General features: G+C 42.5%; 1 protein-coding gene across 1 annotated transcript in view; it reads right to left on the bottom strand.

Moving 5' to 3' along the window:
- The window catches only part of LOC311234660 (stromal membrane-associated protein 1-like), a gene marked incomplete at its 3' end in the record, with an annotated part of 396,934 nt that overhangs the window by 221,159 nt on the left and 157,718 nt on the right, over positions 1 to 18,057 (bottom strand). Inside the window, exon 4 of the mRNA XM_084321905.1 lies at positions 4,600 to 4,675. Coding sequence (XP_084178031.1) covers positions 4,600 to 4,675 — 76 coding nt within the window. The remainder of the gene's footprint in view (positions 1 to 4,599; positions 4,676 to 18,057) is intronic.

Raw genomic sequence — 18,057 nt, 5'->3', positions numbered from 1 at the left:
ACTGTCCGGATGCTACGCAGTTTGTTTTATTTCATTCGTATATATACAGCAGAAATGGCGTTTGATATAACGGCGCCAACGTTTAGCCTATTATCTAGCTTCCTGAAAAAAAGAAGAGACGAAAAGCGCGATAAACCTTATATTCACGATGCTATAAAATGACAACCAACCGATGGATTTTTATTTTCTTTAAGCCATTATGAAGGCACGGTTTATGCACTCAAGTGACAATGAGAATGGACAGATAGCAATACTATAAATTATATATATAGCTCTTAGAAAGTACATCGGTTTGTAAACAAACCGCTGTCCTCTGAGGCATAAATCGCCGCAAGAGTGTGGTCGCCAAAGTGTTAACAGATATACATCGACTTTTTATATTTGTACTTGCCTTTGCGATATTGAATACACAAGTTCCCGTAAGTCTGTATCGGCTCTCTCTAGTCTGGAACAACTCCTGAATGCCACTTGGAAGTGGGTGCTTATGTGCTTTGTACATTATTATTGCAGTGCTAAGATCGACAAGATCTTCCAATTTTAAGGCATTTGATTTAATAAAGAGTCAGTTTGTCGGTTCATAGTAATCTGCTTGATTCACAATTGCAGTCTCTCATGCAGTCTCTCTCTCACAAACACACAACATGCAGTATCTCTCACACTCAAAACATGCAGTCTCTCTCACACACAAAACATGCAGTCTCTCTCACACACACACAACATGCAGTCTCTCTCACACACACAACACATGCAGTCCCTCTCGCACACAAAACATGCAGTCTCTCTCTCACACACAAAACATGCAGTATCTCTCTCACACACAAAACACACAGTCTCTCTCACATGACTATGTGTTGGTTACTTCAGCCAGCCTTCTTCTCTTCCATCTGCATGAAACAGTGATAGTAAAGTAAAGTGATAATGAGTTGTTCTTAATAATTAATCTGCATATAAAACGACAGTATGTGACGTCTGCGTGTGAGGATGGAACAGATGCTACATCACAGTATGCACGTTGGCCACGCTTCAGAGAGAGAGAGAGAGAGAGAGAGAGAGAGAGAGAGAGAAGAGAGAGAGAGAGAGAGAGAGAGAGAGAGAGAGAGAGAGAGAGAGAGAGAGAGAGAGAGAGAGAGCGAGAATGAAAGAATGAGAAAAATAAGAGAGAGAGAATGAAAGAATGAGAAAAATAAGAGAGGATGAAAGAATGAAAGAAAGATAGAAAAACAAAGAGAGAGAGGGAGGGGAAGAGAGACCATGATGGAGAGAGAGAGAGAGCAAAAGAGAGGGAGGAATGAGATAGACAGAGAGAGAGAGAGAGAGAGAGAGAGAGAGAGAGAGAGAGAGAGAGAGAGAGAGAGAGAGAGGGAGAGATAGTGAGTGGGAGAGAGACCATGATGGAGAGAGACCATGATGGAGAGAGAGAAAGCGAAAGAGAGGGAGGGAGAGAGAGAATGAGATACACACACACACACACCTCATCTTATACACAGATGGGCGAGTATTCACCCACCCACACACATCCATATAGAACTCTTAGGGCAGAGCAGCCCCCCCTCACTCCCTCACCCACCCACTCACTCACGTTCACACAAGCCTGCCATACATGTACACTCTCTACATGTGCACATTTATACACACACACACTTCACAATCACAGCCATTATTTTGCCTCCCTCAACACAAAGGACATGATTATTATCGCGTCACACACACACACACACACACACACACACACACACACTCTCTCTAAAGTATATAGTAAGAGCTATGTAATATTTATAAATAATTTATATAAAACAACACATGTACAAAACTGTGTATTGGTCTAGTTGTGGACAGTGTATTGGTCTAGTTGTGGACAGTGTATTGGTCTAGATGTGGACAGTGTATTGGTCTAGATGTGGACAGTGTATTGGTCTAAATGTGGACATTGTATTGGTCTAGTTGTGGACAGTGTATTGGTCTAGATGTGGACAGTGTATTGGTCTAGATGTGGACAGTGTATTGGTCTAGTTGTGGACAGTGTATTGGTCTAGTTGTGGACAGTGTATTGGTCTAGTTGTGGACAGTGTATTGGTCTAGATGTGGACAGTGTATTGGTCTAGATGTGGACAGTGTATTGGTCTAGATATGGACAGTGTATTGGTCTAGATGTGGACAGTGTATTGGTCTAGTTGTGGACAGTGTATTGGTATAGTTGTGGACAGTGTATTGGTCTGAATCTGGACTGTGTGGATGATAGTAATCCTATACAGTATATACTGGGTTTACATTCAACAACTCAGATGGAAAAGTATCCCAGAATACAGAGTGGTAAATGGAACAGATTTATAACTCACGCCTCATATTCACCCATTGACTGACTGACGGACGGACGGACGGACACACACACACTGACAGCAGAGGCAACCATGCAAGGCGCCAACCTGCTCATCGGGAGGGGTTAGTGGTTCAGTGTCTTGCTCAAGGACACTTCAACTTCATATTGCCGGCATTGAACAGAAAACCTTCAGATTACCAGACCGCTCTACCTCCTGAGTCACTGCATATTTCAAGTATTCCAATTAGGGATGCTCGATATTGGCTTTTTTACCGATACCGATATTCCGATATTGTCCAACTCTTAATTTCCGATACGATACCGATATCAACCGATACCGATATATGCAGGGTTTCCCCCCAAAAAAACTGAATAATTTCAGGTAACTAATAATTTCACTGGATGCATTCAAAAGGCTTTCTAAATGTAAGCATTATCTGTGCAGAATATGATAATTAAAAAAGTAAAAATTTATATTACATATCTCTTGTTGTTGAATTAAACCAACATGCATACTTTTGACAATAAATAAAATAAGAATTGGTTCTTACTTGCTTGCCTGGGTAAATAAAGGTTAAATAAATGTAAAAAAAAATATATATATATATATATTGTTATTGTTTTTTTTTCTTTTTTACCGATACCGATATTTTCCAATATCACATTTTACTGCCGATATCGGCCGATAATATCGGTCGGCCGATAATATCGGACATCCCTAATTCCAATGTGTTATGTCCACGGCCGAGGAAAGTACAATCAATATCAGTGGACAATGAGCTGCTCTCTCCCAAAGCCAGTAACCCGAGAAGTAAGAATCAATACTGTGATGTCATCAGGTATAAAGTCTAAAGTATAAAGAGTTTTTGATGTTCACTAATATTTTTGGACCATCTTTGATTTAGATTCAGATTATTTTATTGTCACAGATTTTTTTAAATGAACATACATTTAGAAAAACATGACGTGCTTGTTTTTCCTGGATCCTCAACCGTAGATTTGTAAACACAATATGTATAAGTCATCTATACAATAGGGGTGGGAATCACCAGTTTCATCACGATACGATACGATATCGATTCTTTGGACAACGATACGATATTTTCCGATATCACAAAGTCTGCCACGATATGATACGATTCGATTCAGGTGCCTGCGATCGATATGCGACAATATTATATGCCCATTTAACACAATCGGTAACATTTAAATCAACAAAAAAAAGGCAATGGAAATATCATTTGACATTTTTATTTTTGATCTCTTCCAGACATTTAAATGAAAAACAATATTGTTTTTAATACAAATAGACCTCCTGTTCACTGTTTTTGGTTTGTTTTTCTTTTTTTCCCGATATTAATATCCTATCACAGAGCTGTATTTTGGCTGGAAAAGGCATATTGGGAGTCAGAAGGTGCAGTACCGGCCAGATCCTGTTAGTGAGGCTATCTCGAGAATGCAGTAACCCCCCCTCCTTCCCAGTCCCTAGTGGACCTCTGCTGTTCTCTCTATCGCTCTATCAGCTTAGCTTAGTTAGCTCACGCTAACGCAACGTTAATTTCGGTATTCAACGCGACGTGGGCATAAAGGAATGGCGAGGATGGAAAGCATGTTAGATGCATTTGACCCCTTGTGGGGAAAAAAACAACAGGCACTTATTTCGGGCAAAATAGGCGGACTCTGAAGCAATGCTGTCTAACGTCTACACACGCTGAGCTGCGCTGAGCTACTGTTGTTGTTGCAGCCGGGCGGATATGCTCACGAGGGGATTTTCAAAATAAGAGTATCGCAATATGAATCGATCTTTTTACGTTGCATCGATCCTATTTGATAATTGATAATAGATCGATATATCGATCTGGATCGATGTATCGTCCCACCCCTACTATACAATACAGCGGATAAATATAAAAAATTTATTATTCTACAGTGCAAGTAGCACTGTAATAAGTGTGCTTGTGTAGTGTGTAAATCACTTGAGGAGCTTTTGTAAGTAATATGATCATGTGATAATTCAGAGTCGGTAGTCCGTTTGCTCAGTGGAAGTAGCTCTTCAGTGTTCTCTTGGATGTGCCCTGCGGTACTGTCTGCCGGACGGCATGAGCTCAAGACCATAGGAATAACATCATGTAAGCATTTTGAAAACGGGTGTAGTTCTGGTGCATGTAAACACAGCCGTAGTGGGATAGAAGGAACAAAGATGGGAGGAGAAAAAATAATACAGTTGGTTGTCATAGTTTCCCGCCTACATTGCCTCAAGATGCATATGAAGTCATACTTACTGGTGGTGTGATGACGGCGTCCTTGTCGTAGTACCTCTTCCTCTCGTACTTGTCCCGAATGAAGACCTCCACCGCTCTGAGTGCCGGGGTCAAGGACTGACACACAACACAGCCTTCACACACACACACACACACACACTATACTTTTGAAGACAAACAGTTGTACGTGTTTTAATTGTTAATCCTTACTTTTGTATCGCCTTGTTGTCTCTTTGTTATGATTTTATATGCTGTGTGATTTTATATGCCTTTCTTATTTATGTATGTACACTCGACGTGACTGTAAATGAGGGAAACCTCAGTCGCATTTAGAGTTAAATAAAGGTTTGGAATTAAACTAAATGAGGACCCCGTGTTGACGTACATTCATTCCCCAGTCCCTTAGCCCTGACCTTAACCATACACATCATTCCCCAGTCCCTTAGCCCTGACCTTAACCATACACATCATTCCCCAGTCCCTTAGCCCTGACCTTAACCATACACATCATTCCCCAGTCCCTTAGCCCTGACCTTAACCATACACATCATTCCCCAGTCCCTTAGCCCTGACCTTAACCATACACATCATTCCCCAGTCCCTTAGCCCTGACCTTAACCATACACATCATTCCCCAGTCCCTTAGCCCTGACCTTAACCATACACATCATTCCTCAGTCCCTTAGCCCTGACCTTAACCATACACATCATTCCCCACTCCCTTAGCCCTGACCTTAACCATACACATCATTCCCCAGTCCCTTAGCCCTGACCTTAACCATACACATCGGTTGAGAGAGTCAACAGCTTTAAGTACCTCGGAGCCTACATATCCGAGGACTTGACATGGACCACACACATTAACAGTGTTGTGAAGAAGGCACGACAACGCCTCTACTTCCTCAGGTGCCTAAGGAAGTTCCAAGTCAGCCAGAAGATCCTTAAGAACTTCTACTCATGTACAATAGAGAGCATCTTGACCGGCAACATCACCTCAGCATTCAATACCATAGTCCCCTCCAAACTCATAGCCAAGCTCAGGGACCTGGGCTTGAACTATGACCTGTGCCAGTGGGTCCTGGACTTCCTGACGGGCAGACCCCAGGTGGTAAGAGCCGGCAACTGCACCTCCTCATCCATCACGCTCAACATAGGGGCCCCCCAGGGCTGTGTTCTGAGCCCCCTCCTCTACTCCCTGTACACACATGACTGCGTAGCACAGCGGAACAACAACACCATCATCAAATTTGCTGATGACACAGTAGTGGTGGGCCTGATCTCTGCCAACGACGAAAGGGCCTACCTGGAAGAGGTAGAGAACCTGTCACAGTGGTGTCAGGAGAACTGCCTCTCCCTGAACGTCAGCAAAACAAAAGAGATGATTGTGGACTTCAGGAGGTCGGGGGTCAAGGACTACAGCCCCCTCAGCATCGACGGGGCACCAGTTGAGAGAGTGAACAGTTTCAAGTACCTCGGAGCCCACATATCCGAGGACTTGACATGGACCACACACATTGACAGTGTTGTGAAGAAGGCACGACAACGCCTCTACTTCCTCAGGCGCCTAAGGAAGTTCCAAGTCAGTCAGAAGATCCTTAGGAACTTCTACTCATGTACAATAGAGAGCATCCTGACCGGCAACATCACCTCCTGGTTTGGGAATAGCACTGCACAAGACCGTAGCAGACTACAAAGAGTGACACGTTCAGCCGAACGCACAATTAGAGGGGGGCTTCCCACCCTCCAGAACATTTACAACAAGCGGTGCAAGGGGAAGGCTAAGAGAATTATTAAGGACTCGAGCCACCCGAACAACTGCCTCTTTGAACTGCTGCCGTCAGGCAAGCGATACCGGAGTCTTATGGCGAGCACAGAAAGACTCAGAAGGAGCTTCTATCCCCAGGCCATCAGGCTGCTAAACGAACAATAATCGCTAAACGAACAATAATCACTATGCAACAACCATCAAATGCACACAGCACACACACCCACACGCACACACACACTCACTCAAACAAACAACACACTGCAGCACCCACTCTCCACACTTTAGATCACACAAACACACTTACACTTTATATTTATTGATAAAGGATTTGCACTACAACTCGTACACCTACTGTGAATTGTACCTAAACTGCACCTCGTCCATTTATGCCTTGCACTATATAGTATTGTATATTAGTACACTGCACAGTATTGTATATTGTATGGTAACTACGTCTACGAACATTGTACATATGTCTAAACTGAACACTGTGACCTCTTTTTTTACTTCTAATTTTTACTATGTTTTTATTTCATACTTATCTTGTCATGCACAGTCTCTGGAGCGCAACAGTAAGAAGCATTTTGTACAAAAGTATTCTGTACTTCTGTATGACAACTATTAAAGAAACTTGAAACTTGAACTTGAACCTCCTGGTTTGGGAATAGCACTGCACAAGACCAAAGCAGACTACAAAGAGTGACACGTTCAGCCGAACGCACAATTGGAGGGGGGCTCCCCACCCTCCAGAACATTTACTACAAGCGTTGCAAGGGCAAGGCTAAGAGAATCATTAAAGACTCCAGTCACCCGAACAACTGCCTCTTTGAACTGCTGCGGTCAGGCAAGCGATACAGGAGTCTCAAGGCGAGCACAGAAAGACTCAGAAGAAGCTTCTATCCCCAGGCCATCAGGCTGCTAAACGAACAATGAATGAACACTACACAACAACAACCACCAAACGCACATAGCACACACATCCACACGCACACACTCACTTTAAACAAACACACTGTAGCACCCACTCCACACACTTATAGCACACACCCACTTTAAACAAACACACTGTAGCACCCACTCCCCACACTTTATATTTATGGATGAAGGATTGCACTACAACTCGTACACCTTACTGTAAATTGTACCTAAAATTGTACCTCATCCCATTTCTGCTTTGCACTAGATAGTACTGTACATTAGTACACTGCATAGTATTGTGTATTGTATATTATATGGTAACTCAGAACATTGTACATATGTCTATACCGAACACTGTGACCTCATTTTATTCTTCTAAATTCATGCTATATTATGTTATTATGTTATTTGATACTATCTTGTCTAGCACAGTCTCTGGAGCGTAACAGTAAGAAGCATTTTGTATGAAAGTATTCTGTACTTCTGTATGACAACTATTAAAGAACTTGAACTTGAACTCATTCCCCACTCCCTTAGCCCTGACCTTAACCATACACATCATTCCCCAGTCCCTTAGCCCTGACCTTAATCACATACACTAAACGCTAGGGCTGCACGATTAATCGATTTTTAATCGAAATCGCGATTTGGAATGATGCAATTATCAAATCGCCAGGCCTGCAATTACATTTTTTATTTTATTTTTACATTATTTAACCAGGAAGTCCCATTGAGATACAAGATCGGTTTGGGAGAGGGAGGTAAGGGGTTTTAGATTGTGTGTTGTGAAGTAGACTTCAGAGAGGGAGAGTAAAGTACAGAAAAAAAAGGTACCGTTGGGTACCGGTATCGATTCCCAGGTAAAAAGAAAAAATTTCAGGCGCGGTGTCCCGAAAAGACCCACGCGTAGGCCAGATGCAAGCCGCATTTTACAATAAACCTCTGTGGGGCTGCTTAATTTTTTTTTTATTATAATCGCAAATGTAATCGCAATACCTGTGAGAAAAATCGCAATTAGATTATTTCCCAAAATCGTGCAGCACTACTATACGCTCCGAGCCTAACCTTAAATAGCATTCCCCAGTCCCTTAGCCCTGAGCTTAACTCTTTCAGCGCCGTGGGCCTAGCCCATCTTTGTTCCTACTGTGCCACCGCTCTAAGAGATAGGGATGCGTGGCAGTGTTTGCAGGGCTCAAACTCTTATTAAATAGCATAGCTATGGATACAATACTATGGCTCATTTGACATCAACTATCCATCGTTCAATATGTGAAAAAGAATAAATTTGTTCATGTGTACGTTTGCGTGTTATACCATGGTGAATATGAGTATAGTTTGAGTAATCCTGTCTAGTCCCAGAAAACGCCGCTATGCAGCGTTTAGTGCATTTCACTAAAAAGCGTGCCGTTTCTCGCCTGCATCAACAATCAATCTGAAATCAATGCTATATTATCAGTATTATGTTTCTTCATCAATGCATGAAAGGTGGGGGGGTCGTTTTTCCATGCTTTGATCGCCACCAACGGGATACGTTACACACACACATTACACACATATGGTCGGATCGCTGTGAATGGATTCTTGGATCAACGCAAGATTGATACCATATAGCTAGAGCCATATGAAATCCGTTTTATTATTTTCCAAATTCCATTTTATTTTTTCCCAAATTCCATTTTTTCCGTTTTAATATTTCAGAATTCTGTATTTTGCTTTTTATGCTCATTTTACCATAAGAAATAGTGTCTAATAAGTGGGAATGAATAAATGTCCACAATTGAATAAGATATAACAGTCCATTTAATGTTTTTAAGTGCTGCAACTCAGAAATACAGTTCAATTTTACACAATATTTTTCAATTAATATTGTGACAAAATAAAAATACATATTTCAAGTGTAAACAATAGATACAGCTAGCTACTACTGACATTATCACAATGACAATGTCAGTAACCTAGCTATATCTATTATATTTTGATGAAATATAGTAATGCATAATTTAGGCACCTTTAGTTTAGTTTATTTAGTTTATAAAGGACAGTGTATAATGACAATCGTTTGCATTAAACAAATGGATGGGTGCACTAGATTTAGCAAGAAGCTATCATTTCCATCTAGTCCTATGTACTGTAACGTTTCATAGCTATTTAAGTTTATTTAGATTATAAAGGGCAGTGTATAATGACAATCGTTTGCATTAAACAAATGGATGAGTGCACTAGATTTAGCAAGAAGCTATCATTTCCATCTATAGTCCTATGTACTGTAACGTTTCATAGCTATTTAAGTTTATTTAGATTATAAAGGGCAGTGTATAATGACAATCGTTTGCATTAAACAAATGGATGGGTGCACTAGATTTAGCAAGAAGCTATCATTTCCATCTATAGTCCTATGTACTGTAACGTTTCATAGCTATTTAAGTTTATTTAGATTATAAAGGGCAGTGTATAATGACAATCGTTTGCATTAAACAAATGGATGGGTGCACCAGATTTAGCTAGAACTTCTAGAAGCTATCATTTCCATCTATATTCCTATAACGTTACATAGCTATTTAAGTGTATTTAGTTTATAAAGGGCAGTGTATAATGACAATCGTTTGCATTAAACAAATGGATGGGTGCACTAGATTTAGCTAGAAGCTATCATGTCCTAACGTTATAGCTATTTAATCACAATAGTGTCGCAAGTGTTTTTGCGGGTCCAGTCCACGGAACGTTGACAGAATTAGCAAAACACCTTATCACCGGAGGCATAAAAGTCATTAGGATACTGTTCTGCTCTGAATTGAGGGCTTATTGTGGAATTGTTTAGCTTGACGATGTTAACACTGAAGCAGCCAGACGCTTGAGCACCGCGGCTGTGTTGTGTGTAACACGCTGTAGCGTCCCCGCCTCCCCGGTCACGTGTGCACCAAACGTTCCACCCAAAAACGAAATTTCAGTCCAGATTAGGCCAAATTCTGCAATATTCCACGTTTTGCAGTTGATTCCATTTTTATTGGTTAATTCCGCGATTCCGTCCGCGATTCCGTGAACGCGGATTTCATATGGCTCTACATATAGCCCTTACCTTGACTAGGATGTACTGCAAAAAGAATATTCAAATTATCTGATTGCCATTCCAAGTATTGATGTCGATCCTGTTGCCAACATAATCCACCAAAGAACATGAACAGGGAGTGCTTGATTCTCCTCAATCCATGCATTATAAACGCTTGTCCTGCCCGACGAGGAAAACCCAGACCGGACTTTAGATCGACGTACAGACCAAGCCAGATAGTTTCCAAGGATGTGCAATACCGGCCGCAAAGCGGCAGGCGGCGGTATTAGACGTTTGCGATCTCAGACCCATTCCCAATGATAACATCAGGCTCCCTCGATAGATTATGAATGGAAATAGCAAATAAAAGAAATAACCAAAACCCGACTATACTCGGGTCTGGCGCCGAACGTTCGGCGAGTTAACCCGACTATACTCGGGTCCGGTGCTCAAAGTGTTAACTCATTGGCCACCAAAAACGAGTTTTCTCGTGTTTCGTCGCCAACCGTTCAGCGTCAAAAATGAGTGTTCTCGTTTTTAGATCCTTTGATATTTTTCCTTTGATCCCCATTCTAAACACTCGCTCGGAGATGCCTGTGGGAGATTTACAATACTGAGTGGGACTATAGTCTCCACACAGATAAACGTAGTAAATATATACGGACCGAACAGTGATGATCCAATGTTTTTTCATAACCTGTTCATGAAAATGGAAACATTCCCGGGACAGTTTATCATGGGGGGGGGGACTTTAACTGCGTGAGAGAACAGGAGATAGATAAATATGTGGGGACGGACACCTCCCACAGAAAAGCAAGGAAAATGATAGATACATTTATGAAAGACTTAAACTTGGTGGAGATATGGAGAATGTTAAACCCAGACGAAGGAATATTCGTGCGCTTCAAAATGACTAAGTCTTTCTCTAGAATAGACTACTTTTTGGTTTCGACAAGCTTAATATCTAAATGACACCAATGACATTGACAATGAACATGCCGGAAATGGCAAAAGCATCTCCTAGATTCAGATTCCAAACAAAATGGCTCAACAACCCAAAATGTATGACTTTCCTGGAGGAGAAGATTGACGTGTACTTCTCTATAAATACTAGTGATGCACCGATGTGAAAATTGTGGCCGATACCGATAACCGATATTAATATTGCTGTTCTGGCCGATACCGATATTTACCTATGTTGATATCTCTGTATAGAAAACACTTTTTTATGATAATCAAATACCGGTAGCTATTTTCCAAAATGCATTTCTTTTTACTTTTGTAATTTATTTTCAGAAATGACTGATATTTTTTAACAATTTAAAGGGGAACTATTTTACTATTTCTTTCACTATTTGGGCACTTTTACACAATTCCTGTGAGTCTATGGAACACCTCTGTAATATATATATTTTTTTTATTCATTGTTTTGTATTTCTAATCAAGTCCTCAAAAACAGCATTTTTCTACCTCAAGATCTCGAGCTGTTTTGAGCTGATGTGGACTGGGGTGCAGGTGCTGGTGCCTGAGGAGCCACATTAACATGCAGCAGTGACTATATGACATCACATATAGGCACATTTTCAAACGACTCAGTTCAGTGAGGGTGAATATTGTGAGAGGAGAATTGGAAGAATGCGCCAATATGAGAATTTTGAGACATAGATCATATTAATATAAGTTCACATAGCTAGGAAACAATGCTAAACACTCAAAAAGGCCATTTATAAGATAGTTCCCCTTTAAGACCAAAACATGCTAGAAAAAAAATAAAAATAAAGTATATATATATATATATATATATATATATATATATATTATTTTATTTATTATTATTAAAAAAATGTATCTGCCCTAATTTGACATCGGAACGATACCGATGTGAAAAAGAATTACCATATCCGTGATATACAAGTAAATACACCGGTGGAACTAATGATTGATAGTATTAAACTGGAGAGGGTATTTGAGAATACATTTCTGGGTGTGATAATAGACCACAAACTCAACTGGAAACCTCATATCAAATATGTCAGGACTAAATTGGCACGGAGTGTTGGTGTTCTATGCAAGATAAAACACATTCTAAACCAAAAAACACTGTATACACTGTACTGTACACTCTTCCTACCATATATGAGCTACTGTGCAGAGGTGTGGGGTAATACCTACAAAAGCACTCTACAGCCAATATGCACCATGGGAAAAAAAAGCAATAAGAATAATCAACAATGTAGGATATTATGAACACACCAATAACTTATTTATAAAGCTACAAGCATTGAAATGTATGGACCTAGTGGATTACAAAACTGCCCTCATTGTATACAAAGCCAGATATAAACTAATCCCAGGCAACATTAAAAAATGGTTCAGAGACAGGGAAGGAGAATATAACTTAACACTTTGACTGCCGGGAACCGTCTTTAGACGTCTTTGCTGGCCATGCTAAAGTTGCCGGAGGACGCGTTACGTCGTCCTTATATCAATATTTCAAAAATCTGCGATCGGATTCATATGTCCCCTCCGCTGGCCTGAGATCCACCAGCAGGACCCACTGAGCTCTCTGGCGGTTCAGGAGCGCCATCTGGTGGCCGATCGGCGCAATCGCCAAACAGGATGTGGCATAGAGGTTGTCCTAGACGTCCGTAGTACTTCCGGGCGCTCGCTATAGGTCATGGGACTCTGGCTCGTCACGCTACACGGTGATCGATTGGCAATAACTCGATAAACAACATGATTTGGACGTATATACCATTATACAAGCTGGAGATGGACCGGGTAAAAATATATCCCATAATGATAAGATTTCTACTCTACGATGATCGCCCAACGGCGCGCGGAGACTGGGGTGAGTTTCAGCGTGTAACGTTACCGTCTTCGATACTAACTGCTATTATCAACATTTGACCCACATTAGATGATTGGTATAACGCTGCCCACGGAATTATAAACGCCCCCTCGCCCATCCGGTCAACATCAGATGACGTGTAGTAACTTCTAGAAGTACGTCTAGTTGGAATTTTTTATATCGCGCTGATTGCCATCAAACTGTATTTCATCATCAATATAATGCATTTGGGGCTATATATCACGTTCTGGAGAAAGCTGCAGAAAGAGATAAAAACATACTTATACATTAGACCATACTTTACTATGAATATGTGAATGAAAAAGTTTAACGTTGCTACACAATGAACAATACATATAGGACTTTGAATGGGCCCTAATAATGGCAATGTAGCAATAGAATTTAAAAAGTTATAGCCCTGCAAAGAAGGGGACTTTCTCCATAGACAAATAGCGCTGGCAATCTATGGTATATCATGAATTTAACCTTAGGCAGCCAAAGTGTTAAGAGGGAGAGGGAATCATAAACAACCAATGGTAAACACCAAAATACACATTGGAAAAATACAGAAATGAGTATTGAGGATAAACAAAGTTATGTTATATTGTGTACTGTTACGACCCTGGCTCATGGGCATGCAACCTATGTGCAAACCAACACCAAAACCATGTGCTCTAACTCGAAGTGCTACTATCTCAAGGAACTATTAATATAAATGTAAACTAAAGTACTAAGGTAAACCCAACGGACAAGGACTGGAAGAACCTGACAGCTCTTCTTCTAAGCACAGACACTGCATGTGTGTTACTAGGTCTGCCTTTAAAGCTCCCAGCAGGTAACCAATCAGCACTAATTGGCTAATTGGCAGCCCTCACCTGCATGCCCCGTGACACAGGAGTACTCAGGCCTGCCTGCACAGTGACACAGAAGTGATCAGCTCCTGGTACATAACACCTCCCCCACCAAACTGGTTGCCCCAGAGGCAACCACCACACAACAACCCATAAACAAAAACAAAAAAAACCACTGTGACCCATTAGTTGTCAGGGCCACTACCACAACAGCGATAGCGGGTCGGCCCCTGTCGAACACGACCACCAACCGTTTTGTATGCTCCCTTTCAACAGGCCCCTCCACCGATACCGACCTGTCAAAAATAGACTGCAAACCAAAATCAACCTGAGAACTGCGCTCAACAGAACAGAACACAGCAAAACAAAAACCATAGATCACTGATACCACCACCGCGCCCATATCCATCCCACCTGGCACTGGCAGTCCAGGATACTGCAAGCCGTGAACATCCAGAGTAGGATGTACCGCCTCAGGTACCGCCCCACCGTACCTGGAACATGGCAGTACGACAGTCACAAAAACGTCTGGAACACCATCTAAAATGGCGTCACCCAAAATAACATTGTCCTGATCAAAATCAAAATGGCTGCCACTCAACAGACCAGGTCGCGAAGGCGGCTCCTGCCCCACAGGACACAGGTAACTAGGTTGACCATCACACCTAGTGCATGGCAGAGAATCAGTGTGGACATGTGGATCAATGTCAGAATCATCAACTGACATACTGAGACCATCCCTGCCCACAAGTGAAACATTAGGGACAATAGAGCTACTGTGGGAAGGCTGGCAGCCTAAGTCAGGCTTAGTAGCCTCTCCAACTAGAACGGTGTCACATGAAACAACAGCACCTCTCATAGCATCCTTCCCACACTCCTCCTCCAATTCGTTCATGGCCTCAGCCACCATACAGGCTGGGAAGACCCTGAGACACTGCACTGCCGTACCATCTCCTGCCACATGCTTCTCCGGCACGCATGTCAACTCTGGTTTCACCACCGGGCCTAACACAAAGCCACAATCAAGAGAATCATTATGCAGAGGTAGATCCACAGTGTGCTTTCCAAAATTCTCAACAGGTACACATTTTAATTCAACAAAGAATGTGTCACTAAGTGTAATGTCCCAAGTCGAAGTGTCAACAACATCACTTTTGTCCTTTGACATTTCCCGAGCCACAGCACACACAGGAAACACTCCTGGATGTTTCTGTGCCAGCTCATTAGGGACCTCAGAAACCACAGGAATGGGAGTTACAACTGGAGTAGCCAACACTTTGTCACCAGCCAAATCATTCCCTAGAATGAAGGACACCCCCTTTATGGGAATGTGAGAACATACCCCCACAACAACATTGCCTGATACTAAGGGAGAATTGAGCGTGACCTCATGCAAAGGTGCATCCACAAATCCACCCCCAAAGCCCTGAACAACGACACCGGAATGCAAAGAAGAGTTTTCTGAACACGGCAAAACCCCCTCCAGAATGAGGGACTGAAAAGCACCGGTATCTCTCCAAATTGTTATAGCCTGTTTGGACTCTAGTGCATTAGTCAGGGAAACAAATCCATTCATCATAAACCTTGAGGAACCCTCGAGTTCTTTGTCCACACGTTTGATACTTCCCCCATCCCCATCTAACATTGGCATAGGCGTTCTGCATATGGTTTCTACCAGAGCCACGGTTCTGACATATTTCTGCTCAAGCACCGGGCACCCAGCAACGATATGACCAGGTTCTTTACAGTAGAAACAGATAATCCCTTCTGGGAATGCACCAGCAGAACCACCCCGCCTAGGAGGTGAAGTTAACTGACCAGCAGACACAGGTTTTGGGAAACGGCCCCCCTGAACAGGACGCCTATCCCCGGACTCAACACGGTAGTCTTCCAAAAACACAGACTTGTGTGTCAACACAAACTCATCAGCGAAGACAGCGGCGTCGCCTATCTTCGATACCTTACGCTCATTTAGATGTGTGGAAACAGTATCAGGAACACATCTTTTAAATTCCTCTAGGAGAATCAACTGCCTAAGCTGCTCTCTTGACTCTGCCTTCTGAGAAGTGCACCACCTGTCAAACAGGTTCTCCTTCTCCCTTCCAAATTCAACATAAGACTGCCCCTCCGACCTGCGATAACCTCTAAAACGCTGACGATAGGCCTCGGGGACCAACTCATAAGCCCTCAAAATGGAAGCTTTAACCAGCTCATAATCAGCGCTTTGTTCAAGGGACAGAGCAGTGTAGGCTTCTTGTGCCCTACCAACTAAAACACATTGCAGCAGCAGTGTCCAGGCGGTATCAGGCCACTTCAATGTGGTTGCCACCCGTTCAAAAAGGGGAAAATATCTTTCCACGTCTTTCTCAAAAAATGGAGGTACCATCCTGATATTCCTGCCTACATCAAAACCTGAACGTGACTCTGGATGCAGAGCACCCGCCTGCAAGGCAGCATGCTTATATTCAAGCTCCTTCTGTGCACGCTCATGCTCCAACAACATTTGTTTCTCCTTAAACTCACGCTCCTCTTTCCTCTCTTTAAGCTCACGCTCCTCTCTCCTCTCCTCACGCTCTCGCTCTAGCTGCCTTTCCTTAAACTCCAACTCCCTTATCCTCCACTCACCCTCTACACCAGGTAATAGCGGAGACGCGCCAGACGAAGGAGGCTCCTCCACCCTCTCCTCAAGCACCTGCTCCCTAACGAGTAACACCCTTAACGCACTCAAGGCAGACGGCTTCAAACGTTTCTCCCCTGCAGAAAGCTCCAGCCTGTAGTGTACAGCAAGTTCTAGCAGTTGTTCTTTGGAAAACTTCTCTAATAAGTCATGAGACGGGCGATCAACAAAGTCCCTGATGGAAGCCATTGTCACTGAACCAGCCACCCCAAGCTACACACCCTACCTCACAGTCACAAAGAACCACTAACGAACCACAAAGACCCCCCCAACAAACCACTGAAGAACCACGAAGAACCACTGAAGAACCATGAAGAACCACTGAAGAACCACTGAAGAATGCTAAATGCCAATAATAACAACCAGAAGGGAACGCGGTGGAAATGTGAGCTCTACGGAGCGCACCTTTCTAGGTTGCAAAAGAAAAAAAAAGAATAAAAATAAAACACACCCACCCTAAATAGACGTGTCATACGCGCAGGGTGTTAGGTGCTACCAGGTATGCTCACCAAACACTCAAACAAACAAAATAAATCCAACAAACAATCCCAAACAGGTGCGCCTTCTAACCTAATGTGACTACATATGCTTCTACGTCTAAACTGCAGTCAAAACCGGCCCACCACATGTCTACCCTAAGAAACACTAAATCAAGCCCTACCACACTACCTGTGTTTTCTGGCCGCCCTAATCTACCTACCCTTAAACTAATGCCCTGTAGACCTAACCATCTTCAACCACACCTGCTACCAGTCAAAGATCATACTTGACCATCCACCCGTCCAGTACATGATACGGTACCAGACAAGCAGATGGTGCTAATCCCTTCCCTGACTGCCCCAGGAGTACGTGGTGCACAGGACGCTAACCAACAACCAGAAAATAATGTCCCTATCTACATGTGGTGCCCACTAAACTATATATTTTAACAGTATAAGTAGTCACATCAAATTACAAACAAATACGGCATACTCACCTGTTTGATGAAATGGCTCAGCCCCCACGTGTAACGAACACCACCCAAACCATAATACCATGACACCCCGTGTAACACACAAAAAAAACACCAAACAAATTTCTAGGGGTAAATATCCCGGACGAGCGCCCAACTGTTACGACCCTGGCTCATGGGCACGCAACATATGTGCAAACCAACACCAAAACCCTGTGCTCTAACTCGAAGTGCTACTATCTCAAGGAACTATTAATATAAATGTAAACTAAAGTACTAAGGTAAACCCAACGGACAAGGACTGGAAGAACCTGACAGCTCTTCTTCTAAGCACAGACACTGCATGTGTGTTACTAGGTCTGCCTTTAAAGCTCCTAGCAGGTAACCAATCAGCACTAATTGGCAGCCCTCACCTG

The sequence above is a fragment of the Notolepis coatsorum genome (genome assembly GCF_963971535.1).
Source record: "Notolepis coatsorum genome assembly, chromosome: 9".
Classification (NCBI taxonomy): domain Eukaryota; kingdom Metazoa; phylum Chordata; class Actinopteri; order Aulopiformes; family Paralepididae; genus Notolepis; species Notolepis coatsorum.
Note: the sequence above shows the minus strand (reverse complement) of the source record. Positions and strands in the feature narration are given on the sequence as shown.